At 41.0% G+C, this 27,098-nt stretch overlaps 1 protein-coding gene across 1 annotated transcript in view; it reads left to right on the top strand.

The window, feature by feature from the left end:
* The window catches only part of whrna (whirlin a), a 177,329-nt gene that overhangs the window by 79,408 nt on the left and 70,823 nt on the right, over positions 1–27,098 (top strand). Inside the window, 2 exon segments of the mRNA XM_034710311.1 lie at positions 15,611–15,829; positions 21,645–21,770. Coding sequence (XP_034566202.1) covers positions 15,611–15,829; positions 21,645–21,770 — 345 coding nt within the window.

Raw genomic sequence — 27,098 nt, 5'->3', positions numbered from 1 at the left:
CGGGAAATCTGCTGATGATGATGTAAGAGTGGTGAATGCAGGAACTTTGAAAGGTTGGAGTTAAGGAGTGACCAGCTGGACTAGAAACAGAAGAACTGCAGTTAGTACCGATGGAAAAATAAAAAGGGAACATCTTAACCGTGAAGCAATCACAAACATTTCATAAGAGGTGAAATGACACCTCACATCTGAGTTGTTATAGTATCTCACTAAGTGAGTACACCCCTCACATTTCTGCACATATTTAATTATCTTTTCATCTTCAATCTTTTCATAGGGCAACACTGAAGAAATGACACTTTGATACAATGTAAAGTAGTCAGTGTACAGCTTGTATAACAGTGTAAATTTACTTTCACTTCAAAATAACTCAACACGCAGCCAATTATGTCTAAACCACCGGCAGCAAAAGTGAGTACACCCCGAAGTGAAAATTTCCAAATTGGGCCAAAGTGTCAATATTTTGTGTGGCCACCATTATTTTCCAGCACTGCCTTAACCCTCTTGGGCATGGAGTTCACCAGAGCTTCACAGGTTGCCACTGGAATCCTCTTCACTCCTCCATGATGACATCAAGGAGCTGGTGGATGTTAGAGACCTGCGCTCCTCCACCTTCCATTTGAGGATAACCCACAAATGCTCAATAGGGTTTAGGTCTGGAGACATGCTTGGCCACTCCATCACCTTTACCCTCAGCTTCTTAGCAAGGCAGTGGCTGTCTTGGAGGTGTGTTTGGGGTCATTATCATGTTGGTATACTGCCCTGTGGCCCAGTTTCTGAAGGGAGGGATCATGCTCTGCTTCAGTAGTCACAGTATATGTTGGCATTCATGGTTCCCTCAATGAACTGTAGCTCCCCAGTGCCGACAGCACTCATGCAGACCCAGACCATGACACTCCCACCACCATGCTTGACTGTAGGCAAGACACACTTGTCTTTGTACTCCTCACCTGGTTGCCCCAACACACGCTTGACACCATCTTAACCAAATAAGTTATCGTGGTCTCATCAGACCACAAGACATGGTTCGAGTATCCATGTACTTAGTCTGCTGTCTGGGGTGTACTCACTTTTGTGAGAGACTGTATTTTATTGCACATATAAAACAAAGAATGCAGAACATTTTGATGTTTGAGAAGCTGCTAGAATCAAAGAAAACCTTAAGTCTTCAAGGCAGCGCATTGTGCTGATTCCAGTGTTTATACAGAGGCTTTATCAAGTAGAGTTTGCATTGGGCTCTTTACACTCCACTGTTGTCTGTAATATAGAACAGTTTTTGACAGGTCCATACATTTTTGGTATCTTTCCTGTCATTTTTAAAGCATAAATCTTCCCTGTTGTCATTTTTAGAAGACAAAATATAGCATCATTGAGGCTCCTTCGTCATTTTGTCACTATCTTATGGATTGACTTCCTAAAATGAGATTAAATGATGGACTCGACAGCAGAAAATAGCTAAATATAAGACCGGCAGAAGAAATGCAAAGTAATTACAGTGTTTACACATATCTGTTAATCACCACACTTTAATCTACTCCTGCACTAACACTGTCTATCATTGTCACCTTCTCAAATTGCATTCATCAATATATGCATATGTGTGTGTTTGTGCATGTCTGTGCAGGTGGTCGGCGTGTTTGTTTAAATTAAGAGAGAATCAGAGTAAGAGATGGATTGAGGAATGAAGGATTAGTGAAGATGGCTCGGGCAGAGCATTGTGGATGTTTCCCTCCAGCTAATCCCTGTGATTGATGACTTGCTTCCATTAAGTCTCTGTGTTGGCTGCCTTGTCAATTACTCATTAATCCCTCTGAGTGTTTATATTATTCAGGCTCTATACTGCCTCTCTATGTTCAACAAATGTACATGTGCATGCTCAGACACGTGTTGTAGTAGTAATCACATACAGAGGACATCTGTGTCAGTGTTCATGCAGTGGCCTGAGGTTTTTCTGCCTCTGTGCAGAATCCCAGGGGTTCAGAGTGAGTGGTAGTTTCTCAAAGAAGACACAAATGGAAAATAGATTGTTAAAAATGAGTATTTGAGTTGAACTAAAATTTAACAGACTGTATTTACTGCAGTTTCTGTTACAGTTATTTACACAGTGTAGCAGATTTGGCTTCTGTTCCTACCTGGCTGACTTACCCGCCAAATTCATGTACACATGTTTGTTTATGTTGGAGCAAGTCTGTGGCTCTCTCTCTCAGTTTGCAGAAGCAGCAACCAAAGCATCTGTCAACAGTTTTAAAGATACATTTTTACAGATTCTGACCTTTTCTGTATCCATCCCAGCAAAGTTTTACTTTTAGATGCACAAGCAGATACTTCTTGTTCCTCTGGGATGCAGCTTGGCATGTCTGCATAATCTGACTTCTATGGGAGCTAGAATGAACTGTAAAGGATTCTAGTCTCCAGTCTCCGCCTCTGCTTATTCCAAACAGTTGTGAAACTATGTTACAAAATGCCAAAAAGTTTTTCATTCACATATAAAGCAAATGATGTAATGGATGAGAATACATTTGACAGTGCTCTGGATGATAATCAGCTGCATCGAGTATAGTGGTGCTGGAACATGAAACCAAGACTTCAGCTCCTTAGAACACTCTGGAACATGCAGACATGTGCAGCGGGACTCTCAGTGTGAAGAGTTTCTCCCACACTGTGGAATTTATCACTATAACTGAAACAGTGAATCAACAGTGTTTTCATATCTGCACAGTAGCTTGTAAAGATTGTCCTCATGCTGGAAAAATAAAATCATTATGTTGATATGAGGTTGTTTTTTTTTAATTATCAACATATGACACAGAGATTACAGTTGGGGCTTTATGTTCTATGATAGGGAAGCAGTTTGATTTTATGCAGTCATGATAAGAGCATGGAAGATCATTTTTACATGCTGATTGTATGAATGGTGCAGAGACTTTGCTTTTGCAGCTGTAGGCAATGTAAACTGTCCAGAATAACTTATATAGTAAAAGTAAAAAGTTGCCACAAAGTAGTTTATCAAATTTGCAGTAAGTGCTTGCAGACTTTTCGTATCTTTTAAACGTACACTCCATTATGCCTTTACTGATGAAGCCTTCATTTATAACTAAATATCTCATAGTCTGACTGCTTGCACTGTCCTAAACATTTGGAAGTAGGCAAAGCTCCAGTACCCTAACACAGGACTTCCACCAGATCCGTGTCCGGTCGTCTCTGATCCGTTGCGGTCTGGCTCCGTGCCTCTCTCGTCCAACAACACCCACCGGTTGTGTTTTCAGAAACGCAGCAGAGAGCAGGACCCACCGGACGTGAGTCATGTGACCAAGTTTTCCCGCGGCAATCACCTGAATCAAGGATTCTCATCCTCCTCTCCTCATCCATGATGTCTTTATGGTCCTCTGAAAACCTCTGACCTGTTGACTCCAGGTCTGGCTCCGCTCATCATGACGGTTTGTTATCGTAGTTAAGTCAAATCGATCTGGTGATAACACAGAGTGTATCATTCTGAAAATTAACCCGGATGTTTTCATTTTCTTTTGGTGCCTGACTTCCTGTACAGCTCCATCTGCTCTGTTGAAATTGATTCGTCGTGCTCCGGCATCCGGCAAAAAATAGGAGTCTTGTGTATCTGATCTGTTGCGTTCCGACCTGCCGGATCAGAGACGCAGCCAGAACCCAACAGAGCGGATCCAGTGGGAGTTAACACATTGACTAAAATAGAAATCTATCAGATCCTGTGACGTGACGGATCGGAGATGGATCGGACCCGGGTCTGGTGGGAATTTGGTTGTTCACAGTTCACCCAAATTATCCATAAACATTGTGAAGTGTCAGCAGTTGACTTGTGCATGGAAACATAAAGATTACTTACATAATATATAACTAAAAAGGTTGTTGTCACTGTTCCTGCAGCCCAAACCCTGGAAACGTTGTTGTTTTTGTTGTTATTGTTGTTGTAGTTTGTTCTAATGTATACTGTCTGCACAGTGTGCTGTTTAACTGCACAACATGGGTCATCTGTCAGATTGACACATGCAAACTGAGCTGTTGTGAAAACGAGCACATTTGATTCCTGTGTTTATTCTTTGCTCTTGCTCAGCATCAGGGAGAACTCTTCACCGACAGTCCTCACAGGCACGCTCGCTGTCGTTACTCCGCTCAGCCCTTTCCCCCCCACAGGCACGACACATGCGGCTGGGAGATGGATCGGACTTTGAAAAATTGTGCCAACGCTGCACAGCATCGATGGCTATGATCCATTCACAGCGCTGACAGATCCGCTTGCCTCCCAGCCTCACTCGGATTTCCAACAAGCCATCAAACAAACACATTCCAGTTTTGTTTCAGCTCATTTGTTCTCAGGAGAACAACAGGCCCGGTGTCGCAGCTGGCTGTTGTAATTGGACAAACACACGCTGAACGCTCAATGCAGCAGTGCCAACAAGACTTTATGAGTCCCTTTAATCTCACTCCCTTTTTTGAGCTAGTATAAGTATGAAAGAACTTGTCTTTATTGGTTGTCATTTTCTACTTTGTTGTTTTTGTATACAAATGGAATTTTGTCATAAATAGAGCAAAATCTGTGTTAGTAGGATGAAGAGGTTCTTCCGTATATTTTTACATTCAACATTAAGTCTTTACGTGGTTGTATTTTTAGAATCAGAAAATATCATGTCAGTATAAAAGGGGGGCTACACCACACAACAAGTGAAGACAAACCTGACAAGTGAGTGTTATAGCCTTTGGTGACAGAAGTTCTTATTCCTATAAAGGAGTGTTTCTTCCTGCCATTGATGCATGTGATAGAAATTACCAGTATTTGAACTTCAAGACAATATTAGTAAAAATCGAGTGTTATCAATCCCTGATTCAAAACCACTGCAATAAGGAAACAAAACTCTTTAGTACCCAAAACTGGTTTCTTTTATGACTTGATTTTGATCCTGCACATTGAACTAGTACAGAAACGTCACTGAAGGTGGATCAACATGTGACTTACTTCTAATGATACTGAGAAGCAACATAAATACGATTTTAGGATGTTCTCAAAAATAATGTGCAGAACCAAAACCACTTGTTTCTTCAGAGTTATCATCAATTATTTGTCTTCTGTATGGGTGTCCTCTCTCTTTATCTCTGTGGAGCGACCACCGCTGCTCTCTCCTTTACTCGTGGCAGCTTTGGGTTGAAAATTGGACCGTAGAGCTGATCATTTTGTAAAATGTGGTATTGAATAATATGGAAGCAGTGAACATTTTTAACAATAGTTTGGACTGTAAAAAAAAAAGAAGTGCTGTGACTTTGATAAAGAAAAAATACAAATCATCCTGCTGTGATTGCATAATCTCTCAGATTATATCAGAATCAGAATCAGGATCAGAAATACTTTATTTATCCCAGGGGTGGAAATTCAGTCATGACAGTTGCTGTATACACAATAAGTTATACAAATACAAAAATAAGCTATGTAGAAAATAAATACATGGTTGAAGTCCCGGAGATCAGGAAGAGGGCACTCTGGTGGTCTGTCTGGAGTCTGGCTATGGCAGCGTTGAGAACTTTGGACGCCGTAGTCGGGTTTGCAGAGGTCTGATGTAAACAGCTACCAGTATGACATGTGAGATCTCCCTATGCAGATAATGTGGTTGGAGGCCAACAGCGCTCTTGCTGCTATCCCGGTCTGCCCGGACAGTCTGCAAGCTGCCAATGGAGACGTTGTGGTCGGGAATATCCTGATGCAGCCACGTTTCCGTGAAGCACACCGTGCTGCATTCCTGAAACTCCATCTGACTCCTGGCTAGTCCTGTTAGCTCGTCCGTATTATTAGCCAGAGATCTCACGTTGCCCATGGTTAGAGAGGAGAGACACGGTTTCTAGCTCCATGTGTTCCTATGCACGTTGTTGGGTCCTCTGCGGCTCTGGCAGCTGCAAGTCAGACAGTCAAGTCTCAATTTATAGCCCTGCTTAAAGTATGCTGAAATATAACTTCATATTGAGTTTCTGTTTTCCAAAATGTTTGGAGGCTGACTCTTTTACAAATTTGTCACACATATGAATTTTAAGTTTCACACTTTGTCTTGACTACAAACCCACTGCATGTTCGTGTTGAGCATTTAGTATTCCCCTCTCTGTTTGGGAATGGTTCTTTTACAAATTGCGACTGTACCTGCATGTAAATGAGTATTTGACTTCCAGAGCAGCTTGACTCCATTTAATGTTTTGTTTATTCAATCCCTAGTCACTTCTCTAAGTTGTATAGAAGTCCGTTTGACCTAAAGAGGAAAAAGACTCAGACAAAGTTAGATTTGCTGTCCTCAAGTTACCGCTCTCAAGCATCAGAGGACATTCGCTGTACATCAAGTTGAACCCATCTTCAGTTACGCTGCTGGAGGCCTTTAGAGTTTTTGAGTAGTGCTGGGCAGGACCAGCATGCCTTCAAGGTTGAATTGACAATAAATGGCATCCTGTTGTGTATCTGTGTGTTGTGAGTCTGTGTGTGTGAACAGGGCATTAGACAGAATTTATCCAACAGCACTTGACTGCAGCATTCAACTGTGAAAGTTGCTGCTCGAGGTACTGAAGTGTGTTTGTCTCTGCAAATTGATGTGAGACTATTTTCGTGTTTGTGTTTCGCCTTGTTGTGGTGCGTTCATTTGAGTCAGGACGACAGGAGAATGCTCACAGTCCAGGGTTTTCAGTGGGTTCTCCTGTTCTGTTGAAAAGTTGTATTGAAATACTTTTGTGAAATGTTAAATTTAAAGTTTAGATGAAGATTGTAAGTGTCTTACTGTACATGCACAAGTGTCACAATTATCTGTTTCCATCAGTCACCTTACCTGCGGGCTTAATAGTTTACAAAACACAGGGATGTGAGATAGCAGAAGCATGTTCTTAGTGTCGGTCCTAGAAAACATCTCTGCCAATGGGCTGCAAATCCAGGCTTGTTGTGTTTACTTAGAAAACACTTGTAAAATTGTTTCCTTAGATAGATGGAGTAATGGGCAATGAAAACTTGCTTTACATTAACTTTTTATTTTAATTTCTATTAATAATGTGAAGTGTATTGTATTTGAAGTTAATTGACATTCAGATCTTCGGCAGCAAAACTAAAAGTTATTTCTAGATGAACTCAAGTTATCAGGGTTTGTATCCAGAACTGTAGACCTGTAAGAAGACTCTTTAAATGACTCAACATAACTCAAGCTGCTGTATTTGAACAATCCAACCCTGACTCCACCTCCCTGATGGAGCAGGTGGTGATGATGTCCCTCTAAACATAGAAACAAATATGGCACAGTTTACTTTATGTAAGCTGAATTAGTTTTCCTGTTTGCTCAGTTAAACTTTGTATGAAATCTTTGCATGTGACTGATGGCCATCAAAAATATATTAGTTCCATTAGTGGAGACATAAGTCCCTGCAGTTTGGTCAAATAAGATACAATTAATAATCAGCCCACCTCACCTCAGCACCCTATCACCATCAACCATCAGGCAGTAGAAACAGATGACAGCTTTAAAGCTCCTGTGAGGAACTTTCTGTTTGTGTTGACTTTGGTGCTTATTTTGTCCTGTACATGTGTAAAGTATATTATCTCCTCCTGCTTTCAACTAACAGTCAACTATTTCACTCATTAAGAACATTTAATGCAGAAAAGGGGTTTTTCTTGACGTGCTGTCAATTACCTCATCTGACACCTACCCTCTCACAGCGATTTCAGGCTTTAAAATAACAAAACAGAAATCATCAATACCTTTTCTAACAATCTTCTTTGCTTTTCTAGGTCATTAAGAGGCATCACTGTTCATTTCAGTCCATTTCATGACCACTCAAAAACTCCTCACAGGAGCTTTAAATACCTCGAAGTAACATTGGACAATCAACTATCTTTCAACCAGCACACCAGTGACATTCAAAAAAAGGAGCCTTCAAAGACTGTCAGCCATCTGTAAACTAAAAGAACTCTATGTTGCCCCCCGTCTCCTTCTGATGCTATATCAAAGCATGACTCAATCCATCCTCCTCTACTGCTCCACCTGCTTCTTCAACATGTTGTCTGTTAAAAACAAGGACAAACTCACACGCATAACCACCACAGCTTCTAAAATAATTGGTCTCCCCCACACCAAACCTCACAGACTTAAACAACAGGGCCATCATACTCATCGCAACCTCAATAGAACGGGACATCACATATCCACTAAACACCCACCTCATCCCACTCCCCTCAGGACGCATGTACAGAGCTCTGAGGTGCAGAAGGGCTTGCCTCGGCAAGAGCCTCATCCCTGCTGTTATAGCGAGCCTGAACAAAAGGCCTCGCTGAATTACACAACTCTGTCTGAGTGTTGATGTCTTGGTGGACAGTTTGTTGAGCCTACAGTGTATGTTATATGTTTGTCTATGTCTGTGGAAATGCAGGAAGGTGCTGTGGAAAAGGATTTCCCCAAGGGGACAATAAAGTCTAAAGTCTAAAGTCTTTCTTATGTTTTCAAAATCAAACTTTATTCACAGTTCTACGTTGATCATGAGGGACTGACCATAAAGTATGAATAAGAATAATAACTTTAAGAGGTATGTAAACGGGCATGCTCAACCCAAACTCCTCATGCTTCAAATATAAACTCCTCATGCTTCAAATATAAATTTAAGGTAACAAGTTGTGCCTGTATAGAAAAAGTGAATTCATGACAGTAGACTTTTCTTACAAACATCAGCAGTGTCTGTGTGTATGTGTGTGTTACTGTGTGTGTGTTTGTGTGAAATTGATCTCTGTGGTTGACAAATCTGCTCTGACAGCAGTAAATAAACAGGGAGAAAGGCAATTTCTCCTTTTTTTGTTTTTTGCTGCTGTTTCATTTTATCACATCTGATGTGTGTGCCTGCACGTTGGTGTGTGTGTTTGTGTGTGGCTTTGTGCTGAGATTGCTCTCTTTGATGAACTTTTGTTCACCTGTGTATTATGTATCTTGACGACAACTTATCAGGAGTGTGCAATTAGCGGGGACAATTAGCATTGAGTGGTTTCACTCTGCAGCCAAATAGTCTGCCAGCATGAAGGAAGTAATGCTTCACATTAAAAAAAATGGTAAACTGTTTCTCTCTCCTCTCATTTATCTACCTGTCCAAACCAAAGCTTCATCTGAGCCCTCTCTGAAGAGAGACTTTGTGTTTGTGTGCTGAACATCGAGTGAAGCAGTTTAACTCCACTTTAGGCTTTGCCAACTCAGCATTTCCCCCCAGTAGATCTGATGAATTTTAGGACTCGTGTCGTAAGTTTGTTTGAAAATCTCAGCAAAAACGTCCTGTGTAATTCATCCATACTTATGAAACATATCCAGTCTAGAGCCATTCTTTGAATTGTTTCAGCAAATGCAGAGCACAGTTTAGGCACTACTAGTGTTCAGTGGGGTTTGTGAATCTCCATATACTGTGGCAGAAGATGATTTGATACATCTGTGGTTAAATCAGTTTTTGATTCAGTTGTGGTAGTCTAAAATAGGGATGCACTGATCCTACTTTTTAGGTCCCGATATCGATATCGATACTTGGGCTTTGGTATCTGCCGATATCAATACTAGCCGATTTAATCCTGGTATTGATTTAATAATCTCTATTCCTTAATGTGAGGATAGAATCATGTTTTGGCAACTTCAGGCTTTTCTGACTTTGTCGGAACAATTAAATCCAATAACCTGTCTGTTTTTTCACACTTTGAATCCATTAATAGAAGGTTTCTTCCCTTTTTGCAGTAGGCTACAGCTGACGTAAACTTCCTCCTTTGGGCTTCCATTATATTTTTCAGCTCGACTGCCATCCGTCGAAACATTACCGCTGAACACATTGCAAGTCTCTGTAGTTATCCTCCATCATGCTCCACCGGACGGCCCCGATGACTGATGTAAACACAGAAAAGCATAGAACTGAGATGAATAGATCAGCCATATGGATCGGCACTTTATATCGGCCCCTTGTCACCGATACTCGATCTAGCTTTTTGAGTCCGATCTCTCCGATACCAGGATCGGATCGGTGAATCCCTAGTCTAAAATTTTGAGTTTGTGTGTATTTATTCTCTGCAAAGATGAACAATCTGGCCTCTAACCCTAACCCGACCCTAGCCATTACCAGAGGGACCGACTGCCTTTCCCTAACCAAAGTGATGACTTGTCATGTCCCTCACAAACGGCACCTTTATACATCTGAAAGTCTGAGGCCATGCATTTCCAAAGAGATCAAACTGAATGGCTCCTTCAGCCGGGCTTTGTGCCATCAGCCTTTGTGTATAAAATGAATTGTCTGGATGCTCATGACTGCATATTGTTTCCATGTGCATCCTCTGAAGGCGGTTTACCTGCAGATGCCGTTTTCCATTATGCTTTCCATTCTATGTTTTACAGTGCTGTTTGCACTTCTTGCAAGCAGGGTAGAGCTACATCAGGCCAGAGTCACCATCAGCACTTTTCTCTGGGGACGATGCCGTATAGGACTGCCTTAGCACGGCTGTTTTGTCGATTTCCACTGTTTCTTATTCACAGAAAGGCGCAGCGGGTTTAATTCACTGCCCTCTCTATGTCACCTTCATTGTCCTCTATATCTCTTCAAGTCTCCTTGTGTGTCGTGTTATCCATTCTCCTTAGACCAGCGAGCATAAATGTTAAGTCTATTTGGCAGTCTAAATCAGAGTGATGCACCCTAGAGGATTGTGTCCAAGAGAATAACCAGTGGGCTACACAAATAATCACCTGTATTTTCAGTGAAATTCTTGAGACACTATGCTGCAGCTCACTGACAGCTCTAAGGGTCAAGTTTTTAAAGCTTCTCCTTAAATTCCTCCAAGTGAATTTCCACCAAAACCCTAAAGTCTTAAAATAATAATAAGCTGTGTCCCAGTTCCATGATATTACCCTGCTACATGCACCTAATACTTGGCATTTAATAGTTTTATTTTAAGATGATGGATATCTCTGAAACCGTGAACTTGGAATCCCATTACCAGCTACACTGTGAAGTATTTCATAGTTTTAATGGACTTTTATGTAGTTTTGTTTCACTAAAAATGTTCCCCAGTTTCCTTTTTGTAACATATTCAGCATGTTCAGGTTGCAAACAGTGTAGTCCTGATTGCATTTCGATTCCCATGACCCCCTGCTGATGTCTGATGGCTCAGAGCGATGTGCTACATGCCATGCACTGGTAATGGGAATTGTTTAAATCTAAAATATAACCTTTGCTATTAATACTGACTAAAATTTGACACAATAATTAAAATAGGAAGACGTGCTTTATTTTCCATTTGACTGGAAAAAGCTGCCGGTTGTGGCTTGTGTGTCTTTCTGTTTTCAATTGTTTCTCTCTCTCTGTCTGTCGCAGCATACATTCACAGTTTTTCAGATTGTGCTTGCTCATGTTTTGCTGAACTTATTTGTTTTATACTTGTATCTACACCTCTGCATTGCTGTCCACAAAGAGGGGCAGTTGTTAGGAGGGGGTGACAGGGAGGGAGGGAGCGATAACTTCAATCAGTGAGCTTCAGTGCTGACAGGGCTTTGTTGCCCCAGAATTGAAGTTATTATCTCTCGGCACAAATGGGATTGTGAAATTGATTCAGCATGAGAGTTGTGCTCAGGGAGACAGGCCTCCTCCGCAATCCACCGCTCTCTGACAAGTAATTATTTGAGTTAGAGTTGCTAGCAGCATATGTATAAAGACATTTCAACAGAAGCGTTTAGTGAGTTCTTGCAAGTGTTGTTGGAGGACGACAGATGAAAGAGGATTAATTTGAGGGTTAGTGTTACTCTGGTTTCATTATGTTTCATGAGGCGTTTTTGGATTCCTTGGGGATCTAGTGTGATTCTAAAATGAATTTTGCAAATGAAGGACAACAGAAGATGCTGCTGTGTTGAGTTTGGGCTGTTATTATTTAGTTATTCACAAGAAACAGTCGAAAAATCAAGGAACTCACACTGGCACATAATATCATCACAGGAGTGGTGTGGAAGACGGTGTTATTTATCTATCTCTATTTCCTATGGCACATTACAAAGCAACAAAAATGCAAACAGCTAAAAAAAACACTGACTGTTCAAAACATGGACGTAGTCCCAATGACTCCATGCATTGGTTTCTAAAGATGTGTTTTGATGCCACTTTCAATCAATAAAGATGAATCTGAGGCAACCCGGCAATCAGCTAAATTGCAGCAGCCTGTCGGTCAAATTTGCCACGCCCCCAATTACGCAAATATATGCATAACTCTAAGTCTTCATATCTTTGAAACAGATAAATTACCCTAAGTGTTCACCTTCAGTGCAGTTTTTTCAAAAAAAGAAATGGGCTATACATGCCAAGAGGCTTCCCTGCCTTTTGGAGCCTGTCCCATGTGGACATTAAGGAACTGCACCTTTTTGCCCTCCTGAATTGGCTTAATTTTTGCAGATCTTCAAATATCTTTACACCTGTGAAGACATTTTTAGCAGGTTACACATATTATTACACAGAATAACAAGAATATTGAAGCGTCTTTCTGATCTGAATCAAACGACAGCATCAATGTAAAGATTACATTTTGCTATATAGGTGTTTTTGATGCCTGAAACTGTTGCTGCAGGAGAGGTATCATACAAAGTGTTTCAGAACACACAGCAAAAGCAGCTTCATTTTACTCCTGCTGTCATGAGATTAAAATATAATCTAATTAATCACAGGCTTTTCAATAAACTAATTGCAGTTAGTCTCATTGCATTACAGGTAGACATACTGCATTATCCTATTTATAGATGGTCATGGCTGACTTACAGTCATGGCCAAAAGTTTTGAGAATGACACAAATATTACATTTTCCCAAAGTCTGCTGCTTCAGGGTTTTTTAGGTGTTTTTGTCAGATGTTTCTGTGGTATAATGAAATACAATTAGAAGCATTTCATAAGTATCAAAAGCTTTTATTGAGAATTACACAGAGTTCATGCAATAAGTCAATATTTGCAGTGTTGACCCTTCTTTTTCAAGACCTCTGCAATTCTCCCTGGCATGCTGTCAATCAACTTCTGGACCAAATCCTGACTGATGGCAGTCCATTCTTGCATAATCAATGCTTGGAGTTTGTCAGAATTTGTGGGTTTTTGATTGTCCACCCGCCTCTTGAGGATTGAACACAAGTTCTCAATGGGATTAAGATCTGGGGAGTTTCCTGGCCAAGGGCCCAAAATCTTAATGTTTTGTTCCACGAGCCATTTTGTTATGACTTTTGCTTTATGGCAAGGTGCTCCATCATGCTGGAAAAGGCATTCTTCATCACCAAACTGCCCTTGGATGGTTGGGAGAAGTTGCTCTCGGAAGACGTTCTGGTACCATTCTTTATTCATGGCTGTGTTTTTAGGCAAGATTGTGAGAGAGCCCACTCCCTTGACCGAAAAGCAACCCCACACATGAATGGTCTCAGGATGCTTCACTGTTGGCAAGAGACAGGACTGATGGTAGCGCTCACCTCGTCTTCTCCGAACAAGCCTTCCTCCAGATGTCCCAAACAATCGGAAAGGGGATTCATCAGAGAAAATGACTTTACCCCAGTCCTCAGCAGTCCAGTCCCTGTACCTTCTGCAGAATATCAGTCTGTCCCTGATGTTTTTACTGGACAGAAGTGGCTTCTTTGCTGCCCTCCTTGACACCAGGCCTTCCTCCAAAAGTCTTCGCCTCACTGTGCGTGCAGATGCACTCACACCTGCCTGCTGCCATTCCTGAGCAAGCGCTGCACTGGTGGTGGCCCGATCCCGCAGCTGTAACACCTTCAGGAGACGGTCCTGGCGCTTGCTGGACTTTCTTGAGTGCCCTGGAGCCTGTTTGGCAACAATTGAACCTCTCTCTTCGAAGTTCTTGATAATTGGATAGACGGTTGACTGAGGTGCAATCTTACTCGCTGCTATAAACTTCCCTGTTAGGCCCTTTTTGTGCAATGCAATGATGGCTGCACGTGTTTCCTTGCAGGTAACCATGGCTAACAGATGAGGAACAATGGTGTCATGCACCATCTTCCTTTTAAAGTGTCCAGTCACTCAATCATGACAGATTGATCGCCAGCCTTGTCCTCATCAACACCCACACCTGTGTTAATGTGTGTGACACCTGTGTGTCATTGAAATGATGTTAGCTGGTCCTTTTGTGGCAGGGCTGAAATGCAGTGGAAATGTGTTTTTGGTGATAAAGTTCATTTTCAAGGCAAAGAGGGACTTTGCAATTAATTGCAGTTGAGCTGATCACTCCTCATAACATTCTGGAGTATATGCAAATTGCCATTATAAAAACTGAAGCAGCAGACTTTGTGAAAATGTAATATTTGTGTCATTCTCAAAACTTTTGGCCATGACTGTACACTATTTAATCATACCCTGTTTTCAGCTTATTAAATATCACCGTGCCCCCCGCCAACACACACGCCCCTTCTCTCTGCACACAGTTTCTCGCTTTCCCCCCCTTTCGTTAGTGAGTAAACAAAACTTATCGTTTGACTCCCCTAGTTTAAAACTAACTGTAGTGTCTAATATGCATTGCAGTAGCATTAAAGGTAATTCAAAGGATCTTGATGTTTGCCGTAGGTTGCAGTTTGGGATGACTGCAACAAGGAGAGTTTTAAACTTTTATCCTCCCATCAAAAGTTTGTTCTGTCCCACAGGCATGTTTACCAAATTTTGGTAATGACCACTATGAGCGACTGAGATGAGATTTCTCCACATGATCGCCTCAGTCTACGTGATATTGTTGGAGTTGGAGAGACTTCCATTTTGGGCTGGTAAATGTGATTCAGAAAGCTGTTAATGACTTCCCTTGGTGCAGAGATTTGGAGGCGTGCTGGCCTGCGATCACTTGAAGATCCTCAGTAGGAGTTGGAAATGTTGCTGGGTAAAAGATGCCTGCTTTATCCACATCTATCACCCTGATATGGAAGATTGTTTTATTTGCTTTTAGGTGTTAACGCATATTAGTAATAAAAAAGTGCGTACAACATATTATCTGCTCTGTTTAGAGCTCATATCTAAAGCATTATGCTCATGTAGGCAGCTCAGTGTCCCTTTTAAAACTTTGTTTTTCATTGTTTTAAGTCAGAAAAGAAAGAAGAGGGCCTGTTTGTGTTTGCAGAGCCAAAAGATTGTTTCATCATTAAGAGCTTCCACCACATTCAGTCTGATTTCTACAGACCACTGAACACATGGGAATACATTGATCTGCGGAAGGATTGCACATAGAGCAAGCTATCAGAAGGCAATGAGGCACAGCCAACTGCAATTTTCACTCGAAATGTGTTAGAACTGTGTTTGTGTGGGAGTTTGGTCATTTGGGTTGTTTTTAGTCGGTGGGGAAGCACGGCAAAAATTGGTTTCTTCTCTGTAATCTTTAATTTTATCTCAGATGTAGTGGTGTGTATCACTTTAATATCCAGCACAACAACCTCATGCTGTGCTAGTGCCCATGCGTGTGGATTTGTTGGTACTCTTTGCTCTTTGAAAGTGGGCTCATGTATACTTTAAGCAGAAAACACATATTTGACCATAATGTAGTCTGAACTGACCCTCCTCTTCCTCTCCTCCTCCTCCTCCTCCTCCTCCTCCTCCTCCTCCTCCTCCTCAGGTGCTGAAGGGCAGTAAAAAGCTCAACCTCTCAGTACGATCAGTCGGGCGGATTCCAGGGGGCTACGTTACAAACCATGTTTATACGTGGGTCGACCCTCAGGGCCGAGGTGTGTCCCCTCCCCCTGACCTCCCTGAGCATCGGAGCGCCACCCTGAGAAGAACTGACAGCCAGAGACGCAGCAACATGCAGCTACTGCAGGAGGGAGACGAGAAGAAGGTGAGGCTTTACATGAGCATCAAAAACAGGACAATCATACCTTCAGGTGAAAAAGAACTATAGAAAGTTACATAACTCATGAACTGTGTGATGATTCACAATTTAACATTTTTATGTGTTGCCATGACATTCATTCATTCCAAACTTTTGTTGGCTTTTACATCCATTAGGCAGTTTTGGCGCTTTGTGTTTGCAAAGTACAAATACTGTCATCATTAATTTAAGAACTCTGAAAGCAAACTCTAAAAAATACAAAATAAAATATGTATGAGGAATTTAAAATGCAGGTTTAATTAAGCAGGGCTAAAAATAAGCAACTAAATCTAAAAGTGTTTGATTCACAACACCATAACAAACATCCCCCAAAACATTTCCAACTTTCCCTGCAGGCACTAAAAGTGTTGCTTCTGAAACAGGCGTCATGCTGTGACACGACATTTAGACAGAGACAGTAACTCTGCTGTGAACATTCAGACCGGTGCAGCAGTGTTTCTGTCACTCTGTTAATGAAGATCGGCCAGTTCTTTTTCCTGTGTTGTCTCTGGACTCCAAACTGGACTCTCCTCAAGTACACATGATTAAACCTCGGACTCTTGTTCTGCAGGTCGTCTTGTGTTTGTTCTTCTGAACATGTTACCCAGATAGAAAGATTAAGGCTGATACTTTTGTTTTTTTAAACTGTCAGGATTGTGGCAGAGACATCTATTTGAAGGAGCAGCTTTCCTTTGTGAAGAATCTTGAATGAATGAATATTTTGGTTATTAGTTTAAAAAGAACAAAAGTCTACAGTTTGTGTGAGTCATCATCTAACAAAAAAAGATAACACAATTTTACATGTTGACACCAGTGTTTCCAACTTAGTAACTTTGTCGCAATTTTTTGCAAGTTTTCAAACCCTTCTAGCGACTCTTTTTCAAAAAAGCCACTAGTGACAAATCTAGTGACTTTCTCTGGTGTTATTAGAGACTTTTGGAGACTCTGAAATGAAAGCATGTATCGTTCTAAAGGAGCGGGTGCTGCAGTGGCCCCCTCCCCCGTCCCAAAGCACTCACAGACGGTTCAGTCCTAGTTGGGCAGCAGTCCCTCGTAGCTGCAGTCAGAGCAGAGATGTTAACCCCTCCACGTCCAGACTTCAAATGAATTGTGCAGGTACAAAGACACTGCTGGCTGATCCATTTAGATTGTTAATGTAGATTTTATACAATAAATATCTTGAAAATGATATTGTTAAAAAATGTGATGTTTTACTTAGATTTTTTGTAGGCTCCTGAGTGTAGTTCTAAACATATTTAGGGTGTTTTTTAACCTCTTTTTATGTCTCCTTCGCCCTTACACTTCTCTCTGACAGCGTCTATTACAATTAAGATTATGCAAATTAGGTGATGACGTCATTTAGCGACTTCTAGCGACTTTTAGGGCAGCCAATAGCTACTTTCCTCACTGAGGAGTTGGCAACACTGGTTGACACTAATTTGTTTCACACAATAAAATTTACAACAACAAAAAAACAACAACAATGACCAAAAGAGGAGTCGGCTGAAGCTCCGGGCTTATTTTTAACCTCTCCTGTACGATCCATAATATTACCCAAAAACATCAGCAGGACCAGAAAAGAAGCAAAAACAGTTTTTATACATTACATTCCTTCATTCTTATTAGGGCCCAAGCACCGACTGGTGCAAGGAGCTAATTGTACCTGATAGGATTATTATTATTTTTTTATCATATTATTCATTTAAAATTGTATTCATTCATTAATTTGTATTTTAAGGCTTTTTTGAAACTCCGCAAAGAAATACAATTTTAACTTGCCCTATGTTTGTTCTCGTTTTCCATGTTTCAAACACTGAAATGACAACGTCCTACTCTTCATTTAAAGAAACGTTGAATACAAACAGGAAGACTTTTCTAGCACGAAAAAAGATTTCTAATGTTTTGAAAGACACAATGTCTAAAAATGTTAAAGTGCAAGATCCTATGAATAATGGATTAGTAGATTCCTGATAATGAGCTTTATTTATTATTCTAATAGCTTTTTTTGGAGTTTGATGACAGGATCTAGGTTTGTTTTATAAATAATTCCCCAGACCTCAACACAGAATGTCATGTGGCACAGTGAGGGAAAAATACAATATATGTAGACATTTCTTATTCAACAGATGCCTTATTCTATATAAAATTAAATAAGCTTTTGAATGTATGTTTTTGTGAGTAGGCCACTCCTCGGTTTCATGCAATGCATCACTGTAAAAATGTCACTAAAGAGAATGCAGAGGCTCATTTATGTGAGTTAGTAACACTCTGGAGAGGAATCTGTGTCTGTGGTATTTTGTGTGTGACAAAAACTCTATTAAAAGCTACTTCAGTAGCACACTGTAGCTATGGTTACAGGTGTTGTTCTTGGCTTTCAAGGCATGTGCATGGAGAAGTGACTCATTTCACTTATTGTAATAACTGCAGTACAACTCATGCATCCCTGCCGTGATTAATTGCACTTCTCTGTGAATACTACCTCAGATCTCAGTGCTTACAAAACACAGACCACTGGGACTAATTTCAGAGAGAAAGAGCTTATTGAAACGATTCCATGATATCATTAGGGGCCAAAAAACAGCGAGCCATAACAGCGTCTGTGTGATTCCAATAAAAGAAGGATGAGTCTGATAATTAAACCTATTCTCCATGTCCAGCATAAATGTCAGAGAGAACATGATGCTTCTATTTCCCATGCAGCGAGAGGCTTATACCTTCAGTGAGCAGACAGTTGATATTAAACAGAAGAGGCTGCAGCATCATATGCATTGACTGAGAGGAAGATCTCTGTGCCAGATGCTAAAAGCTACCTTGGCAGGGAAACAACAGGGATAAAAGTGACATTGTTTAAAAGAGATATTTGCATATATGTCATCTTTTAGTTGCCAGCTAGTGTGCAGCTGAATCCCTTTTCAATCTTGGAAAGAGACGGCTCCATTAGGATCATGGCAGCTAATCAAGGCTTTCATTGTTATGGAGGAGAATGTACAATTTAAAGGTTGGCACAGCGTCTCCACTGCTGAACCTCTCACCATAAACTTTAATACGCTCTCTTTGCTTTCCAAATTTTGAGTTGGTGAGTTGAGTCCGTCCGAAGAGCAATACGTTGGAGGGAGCCCAGTGTCTTAAAACTAAGCCACTGATAAATTTTACTCAGGATGTAAAGGTTATAGACATGAAATGCTTGTTTCATTTATGAGTGTGTGTGTGACAAGTCAATGAATTAAAGGTGAAGGTTTCTTTGTATGATATTGAAATATTGTCAGAGTCTCTTTATCGCTTGAACTCTACAAGGGGATAAAATGGCTGAAGGGTGTCTGTCCCAAGCTGCAGCAAAATCCATGACTGATGTCATCTGAGGCTGGTGAGATAATGGAGCAGATCAAAACTGCAAAGGCTGGGCGGTGACAAGGAGGTGGGTGATGAAGTCGTCTACGGCTGATGAAGCTGTGAAGCCTGGACGGTGATGGGGAGGTAGAGGGTCATATTTATAAAAGACGGCAGCAAAACGATAGGCTAACTATGAGGGTGTGTTGCTATTGGATCGATAAGACCAGGCGATGAGAACAGCTGATGACTACAGGAGATATTAGTGAATCATGGTAGAGGATGAGCACAATGAATCTGAAGTTTAAGATGCTTTAAGTGTTAAAGTCCAAAAGAAACCTGTAATTAATTCTTATTTTGTCAAGGAATACTAAATAAGCATTTTGAAATCATCACCACGTAATGTTGGCTCTGACTCTGGAACATTATTTAATAAAGGGAGCTGAAGGTTTTAGACCCAAAGTAAATAGTTGCTGAGTTAAGGAATACTCTCTGTATTGACCCAAAAGCACCAAACTAAGATGAGCAGAGTATGTTGTTTAGTTAGACGAATAAAGCCTTCATCAAACCCGATGGACTCTGGTATATTACAGATAAGATAAGATAAGATACTCACTTTATTTATTCGTCCACAACAGGGAAATTCATGGAGTACAGCAGCAAACAAGAAGGTGTACAGTACAAGAATTCAACAAGAATATATATATTTTTAAAAATGTCCATCAGAGACGAACAGCTTGGCCATAATTCTCCTGTCGCCACCACCTCCACAGGGTCCAGGATGAGCTGGCCTTCTTCACCAGTTAGTTCAGTCTCGCTCTCCTGTATCCTGTCCGCCCACAGCAGGTGAAATCCTTCCAATGTGGCGTTTTGTCCAGTGGTTAGCTCTGTTAGCATGATGCTTACTCTGCCAGTATTCCCTCTGGTGCTGGGTTAGCTCGTCCACCTTATTGAATGGTGGGTGAAAGGACAGGTCGATGTCGTCTTTTTTAGCTTGCACCTCAGTACCAGCACTCCACCCTTGCCGCCTTCTCCTCATCTCACAGGGAAACATCGGACATAGACCCCTCTAAGTATTTGAAAGGCTTTTATAGACCGAGACAGCCACTGCAAAGATACCGAGGCGTTCCCAGGCCAGCTGAGAGATATAATCTCTCCAGCGTGTCCTGGGTCTTCCCCGTGGCCTCCACCCAGACGTACATGCACAAAACACCTCCCCAGGGAGATGTCTGGGAGGCATCCTGACCAGATGCCCGAACCACCTCATCTGGCTCCTCTAGATGTGGAGGAGCAGCGGCTCTACTTTGAGCCTCTCCCGGATGTCTGAGCTCCTGACCCTCTCTTTAAGGCTGAGCCCAGATACCCTGCAGAGAAAGCTCATTCCCGCCGCTTGTGTTCGCGATCTTGTTCTTTCGGTCACTACACACAGCTCGTGACCATAGGTGAGGGTTGGAACGTAGATTGACCGGTACATTGGGAGCTTTGTCTTCTGGCTCAGCTCTCTCTTCACCACGACAGACCGGTACAGCGTCTGCATCACTGCAGATGCTGCCCTGATCCGTCTGTCGTGAACAAGACCCGAAGATACTTAAACTCCTCCGCTTGGGCTGAAGATAAGAACAAGGGTCATAAAATAAACACATTGAGAAGAGGACAGGGCGACATTAGTCCAGCTAATAAATGACATCAACTGCATACATGTAGCACAGAGGCTGATTTAGGAATATACACATAAGACTGCATGAAACGTGGCTGAACTTTTAAGTGATTATAAATTTGTGTCCAACAGTATTCACATCATTTATGATTAAAAAAACATTTAACTCAAGGGTGTTGTTGAAATACACTAAATTTAAAACACACAATCTCAAAAAGAGCTTTCCAGACATTTCCAGGAACTCTGAGTGAGGGACTAAATATGGTACGGGATTAAAATGTATGCCACATAGATGTTTACACAAATGCAAAATGTGGAATCACTCTGCAGTCCTGAGCATCATTTGCTCCCTGCAGCAGGGTGCTTTAATTGGATGCTATAGCAGAGAAAATGTAATCCTCTAATATTACTGGTCGGTGGATTATTTGAGCGTCAGATGTTGTCTCCTCAGTTTATCAGGGGGATTGACAAAGATGAGCCTTGTAAACAAACTGATTGACCATTTCAGTTCATCATTCCTCCAATCAGAAGAGAGTCATCCCATCAAAGCTGCTCCTGAAACTCTATTTTCTGACGCCAAATCCCAGCTCAGAGCAGCGCTGTCATTCCCTCCATGCATTGTGTTTCTCATCTACCATTTCAGCGTGAACAGCCTGACACCTCGGGCAAATCTGGCAGCCTGTCAAGCGACACAATTGAGACCGCAAAGTGTCATTTAAATGTATTTACAAAGTGTCTGGTTCACACATATTTAAGGTTTTTAACCCTTCTCAATCCATCTTTGTGTTTCTTCTGTAGGTTAACCTGGTTTTGGATGATGGCCGGTCTCTGGGTCTGATGATCCGGGGGGGAGCAGAGTATGCTTTAGGAATTTACATCACAGGAGTGGATCAGGGATCAGCAGCAGAGTGTGGAGGACTCAAGGTATCACCTCAGTCTGTATTTCAAACACTGTCTCACACTCACTGTTTCACACCGTCTCACTTTGATGCAATGTATGAAATCTAGTTACAACTTACAAAAGCGTCGATCCCCGAGAGAGGAGACTTTCTTTCACCCGCTGACTTTAGAAGCAGATCAGAGCACGGGGTCGGGTACAGAGCAGCTGGTGGGGTTTTAATGGAGTGTATTAAGAGTGCAGAGCAGCATGTAGGGATCAGGGGAACCAGTGCTGGTTCCTGGTTATGATTGGACCTCCTGACTGATGGAGCAGACTGCATTCTTTGTGGGATCAGATTTCCTTTACATACTACTTCCTCGGGCAACTGTGAAAAAAAAAAAAGCAGTTATGAAATTTCCTTTTAAAGAGTATTTCTGTGATAACAACACAATGCAACTGTCCTTTATTTTAACCAATCATGTAGGTGACGACTTCAGGACTTTCTTCCAGCTGCTGTTTCACCATATGTGCTGTCAGAAATAATCTCTTTAAGGTGTTGAACAAATTATGAAGTAGAAAACTCAGTTTGATCAATATGTTGTACTGTGACTAAACTACCTTTAAATTTGGCATTGAATCCTGAAAAGCAACCGATGTTGAAGTCAGACGTCTGTGCTCTTGTAAGGTTGATTTTCATCCTTTAGACATCTCTCAGTAATGTGTATTTCCCTCTGAATGGAGCCAGTTAAAATAGATATATAAAGAAACTTTGGGATGCAAGGCTGCTATTAGAAATAATGACAAAAATTATAGAGTATATGTTTTCGAAAGCATGTCATTTATGTGACCTACAAGTTGTATTTAAAATCAGTCTTATTTGTCATTACAGCCAAGAAAATAATTGCCATTTTCTTGACACTGAAAGTCAGTAATAATGAATGGTGTTCAGAGAAACTCATTTTATACCAATAGCACACTGAATGCTGGCCGATATACAGAGTTCAGTGTTTATTGAAAGGCTTGGATACCTCGTTAATTTTGCTTTACAAAAACTTTTAAAAGTTTTACAGACAGAGAACTTGAGGGAGAGAGAGTGTGAGGGGAACAACGTTGCTGTGCAAAGAAAGAAATGTTCTATCTAATGTTCTATCTATCAATCAATCAATCAATCAATCAATCAATCAATCAATCAATCAATCAGTTCAATCAAGATCTTTCCATATTTTCAGGTTTCTCTCTCTTTTCCTCTTTTCAAGGAGATGCTTGAGCTTCCTCAGCACCTTCTACCTCCAGCCTTCAATCTAACTGACTTGTTTCTAAATGTAGCACAAACATATACAGAATATTAACTGTGTACAGAATGCTCTTTCCATTTCTAGGCAGTAATGTTTCCCTAAAGAGCACAGATCTGTCTGCTTTGCTCAAATGTGTGTCTGACTTGGTGATATGGCAACACAGAGAGATTAAGGATGGACGCCGCCTCCTCTAAGACCTTCATCTCATGCCTGTTAGTGATCAGCCTGTCAACCAGCCAATTACACAGGCACCTATTACAGAGCCCACACAGGCACACACAATTAGAAACAGCACCTCGGTAAGCAGGGTTGTTAGCAGCCAGTGAGGCTGTGAAACGAAGAGATGGGAGGTAAAACGGCTTTTAGATCCGGTTAAATCAGTGTCTCTTTTCTATTTTCCTTTCATGTTTCCATTTCTTTTTATTTCAGATGTAAGTAGCTGTGGTCTCTTTCATGCATGTGTTTTGAAACTGTGTGGCTCAGAGTTTTCAGAGCTCAATTTTCAACCTTTTCTCTGGCATCACAGTGGGGAAAGTCTTCATTTAGAAACACTGGAATATTAAAATGAAGCAGAGCTTCCAGCACCAGCACACTCAGTTTGTGTTCCAGGCCTTAGTGAATGGAACAAAAGCCTACATATAAAAACACATTTCTGTCAGGTGCGGTGTTTTCACCCCTTTTATAGACCTGGAGTGATGCTCCTTTAGACAGCTGGCTTTACAGGGACAAACAGCAGGCTAAGTCCTGACAGAGCGAGGGGGAGGTCAGAGAGAGGAGAGCGAGCACAGACAACCTCTTACATTCAGCCACATAGTATGTGCACACACACATACAAACAGATATAACACATACACTAAATCTCAGGTCATGGTATTTAAAGCACACAGATAACCGACCATTAAAATGGGTCAGGAGCATGCCTGTGGAATATATCCTATCTCCAAGGAGATAATTATACAGTAGAACCATCCCTGTTGACTTATGGGGCACATTCACGGGTGTTTCTGGCGTTGTTAGCGCTTTAGGCAAGATCATTAAAATGTTTGCTGTGGAGGACATCCAATCAGATTTCCATAAAATACACTAGAGTTTATGAACTCCAGTGAACAAGACTGGAACAAAAAAAAATTCAGCTGTTAGGTTAACATAGCTTCTTATGTGAGAAGTGTGGAGTTTCTATAAGGAGATCATAGTTCAATCAAGCACACAGGTTGTGTAAGCTTAGAGGAAACAGAGTCATCAAGGCTTTTTTGTGTACATTTTCTGGAGGATAAAGTAAACAGCCTGAGGATGAAAAAATTAAGTGTTAATAATCACTGGCCTTGTTACTAAAAAGTGGGGATTTGTAGAGCTGAAAGAGTAGCTTCCCAGCTTTATATCAAATCAAAAGTAGACTTTTGTAAAATGTGTACAACATTAAAGTGATGTTAATGTTGATTTATTCATGCCTTGTTGCCACTGTTTCTGGCTTTGCCCTGGCAAATGGCGACGCTGTTAACATTTGGATGATGAGGCTCCTGCTGTCTGAGTTCTTCTCTCAGCAGGAAAGCAAACCGCACTGCTCTCAGGTTGGACACGTTACCCTGGAGAACATCAGTGTGTGTAAAGAGAGTACCCATAAGTAAGTATTTTCTTTAAGTATGGAGCTTGTTTGCAGTAGAGTCCGTTCATATTTACAGCTTTTTAAAATAACTTCCTCATCATCAGCTAGATTTTCAAGATGAGCTGTATTTCGTTTCCGTTTTTTCTGGGTAAAATCTTGTTTTTACAGATTTGAATCTGTGCTGTCTCTCCATCGTATGGAATTATGTTGACATTGTTGCCCTTTTGGGAAAGGACCATTTTAATTATTTCATGCCTGGTCTGGGTTTTGTCATTTCATAGTGGTGCATTAAAGGCCAGTAACACTGGGTGGCTGGCTGTGGTGACCCTGGTTGTTGTATAAGTTATTGACTGGAAAACAGGGCAGTTGAACAAAACTCTCCCCTCCATTTTTTTAGCTGACTTGTCCTACCCCTTGTAATATTTCAACTCATCCTCTTTTTATTAATTACAATATTATTATGACAGAGTTCACCAACTGCTTTATTTGCTTCATCATGTTTGAGACTCAGCTCAGATTTATTCCCTTAGGGACAATTCTGACTAAGTGTAAAGTCTTGAGAAATCATCAAAACATTTGATTTGTAATAGTGCTTTTTTGCTATTTTTCTTTAAGCTTTATTAAACCAGGCCGGTCCCATTCAGTTCAAATATCTCTTTTTCAAGGGAGACCTGGACGAGACAGTAAGTAGCAAAAAACACAAAGTTACAGACACACAGAGAACCAAAGTAGACTTTACAAGAACAACGTTTGTCGCTGAAAGAGCAATAACCTAGGATGCGGTTGTAACAAGGTACATTAAAAACAAAAACATCCTTCAAGGTCTTTCGATGAAGTTGATGTTAGAGCAATTTGCAGGATCCAGACGATAGGACTTTAAAGAGTTAGTGTTCCCTTTTTACCTTTCATATAAACCCCTTTTTTTCTTGTCAACTTTTCCAGTCACAACAGTTGAGCTGCTGGCTCTAAATCGTAAGTGTCCTTTATGTATTAACTCAGGGCTCCATTTTGCATCTGAAATAACGTTACAAACATCCTCAGGGTACAAACTTACGAGCTAAAATCATCTCTGATTGTCGGCTGCTCTGCAGGGAAGGAGGTTTGCTCATAACTGTCCAAATTTCGGTTGCTTATGCTCGGGTTCTTCCCCCTGCAGCAGACCGTCTCCTCTGTCTGAGTTTATGCACTGCTATTCATCTGGCTGGTATGACTATGATGGATGGCTTATATCGCTTCCGGGCTTCAATAATCATCCCACCACCAAGATGTCATATTCTTGCCCTTCAGAGTTCAAGAAAATGAAAGCTGGGCTGTGTAAATGTTACCACATCACAGCTCTCCTGCAGCCCTGCTTTATGACGGGCAGCCTCGTAAAAAGCTTTATTGTTGAATTTTTGCATTTTAAGCAGCTTTAATGTGACTCTGCAGCAAGAAGGCACATTGATAAAGACAGCTGCACTAATTGACTAAGTTGTGCATAATGTACAGTGTGTGTAAATGCACTTGATTATTTGTGAACTCGGATGACTCAAGGACAGACCTTGCTTAGTCACTAAACTCCCCCATATCTCTCAGCCTACTCACTCTGATCTATAAAGAGAAAGGTCAGCCCTGCCCTGTGCCCTTCTGCTGACATCTGCCTGTTTCTGTTTCTGTTTAATTTAATTAAAGCTCAGGAAAAAAAGGTCATGCCTAACTGTGATGTCAACACATGAAAATATCCTGAGAGGACACTGCACAACACAGAAACTCTGTAACAACATCCAAGTAATTATTTTCCCCTGTTGATGTGGATTCATCAAACGTTTAGTAAACTCATAATTAAGGTGATCAAGCTAATGACTGCAGGTCAAAATAGATGTATTCAGCCTCACTCTCTCCTTGTTTCTTCTTTACTCTGTCCAAACACACAATAATAAACTGTGCATACACAGGGACCATGACAAACTGAATAAAGAGAGTGCCAAACACGTAGATGGATTAAGGCCAAGCATTTTCAATTTGCACAGAGGTGGTTTCCATCCAGTCTGATGATAGAGCAATCCTGCTGAAAGAGCACAAAACAAATCAGGACCAAAAAAAGCACTTGGCAAGCACTCTTTTCAGATGTGTGTCTTTGTGTGTGTTTCTTTTAACCAGAATGCATTGCCTAAAAGATCTTGTTTTGGCCATCGGGACAGTGAAGAAGTGTTATTGCATTGCAGCGTAGTCCTTGGATGACCTGAAAATCACAACTTATCTGCTGGTTGTCTTAATGTTTGGAACAGGACTCTTAAAAAATCAATGTGTACTATAATAAAATGTCATTTTGAAAAGGTCTATTGGTCTATTGGAATAAAAATACTCACACCTTAAGATATTAAAAGCCTGGAGTTCCTCAGGGATCAATTTTTGGTCTCATTTTTCCTTTTGGTCACAGTCATACATTCTGCATAATCCACTAACTTCTTCACGATAATTAAAGTAATTAAACA

This window comes from Notolabrus celidotus, chromosome 19, assembly GCF_009762535.1.
Source record: "Notolabrus celidotus isolate fNotCel1 chromosome 19, fNotCel1.pri, whole genome shotgun sequence".
In the NCBI taxonomy this organism is placed as follows: domain Eukaryota; kingdom Metazoa; phylum Chordata; class Actinopteri; order Labriformes; family Labridae; genus Notolabrus; species Notolabrus celidotus.
This window is presented reverse-complemented; position numbering and strand designations above follow the sequence as displayed.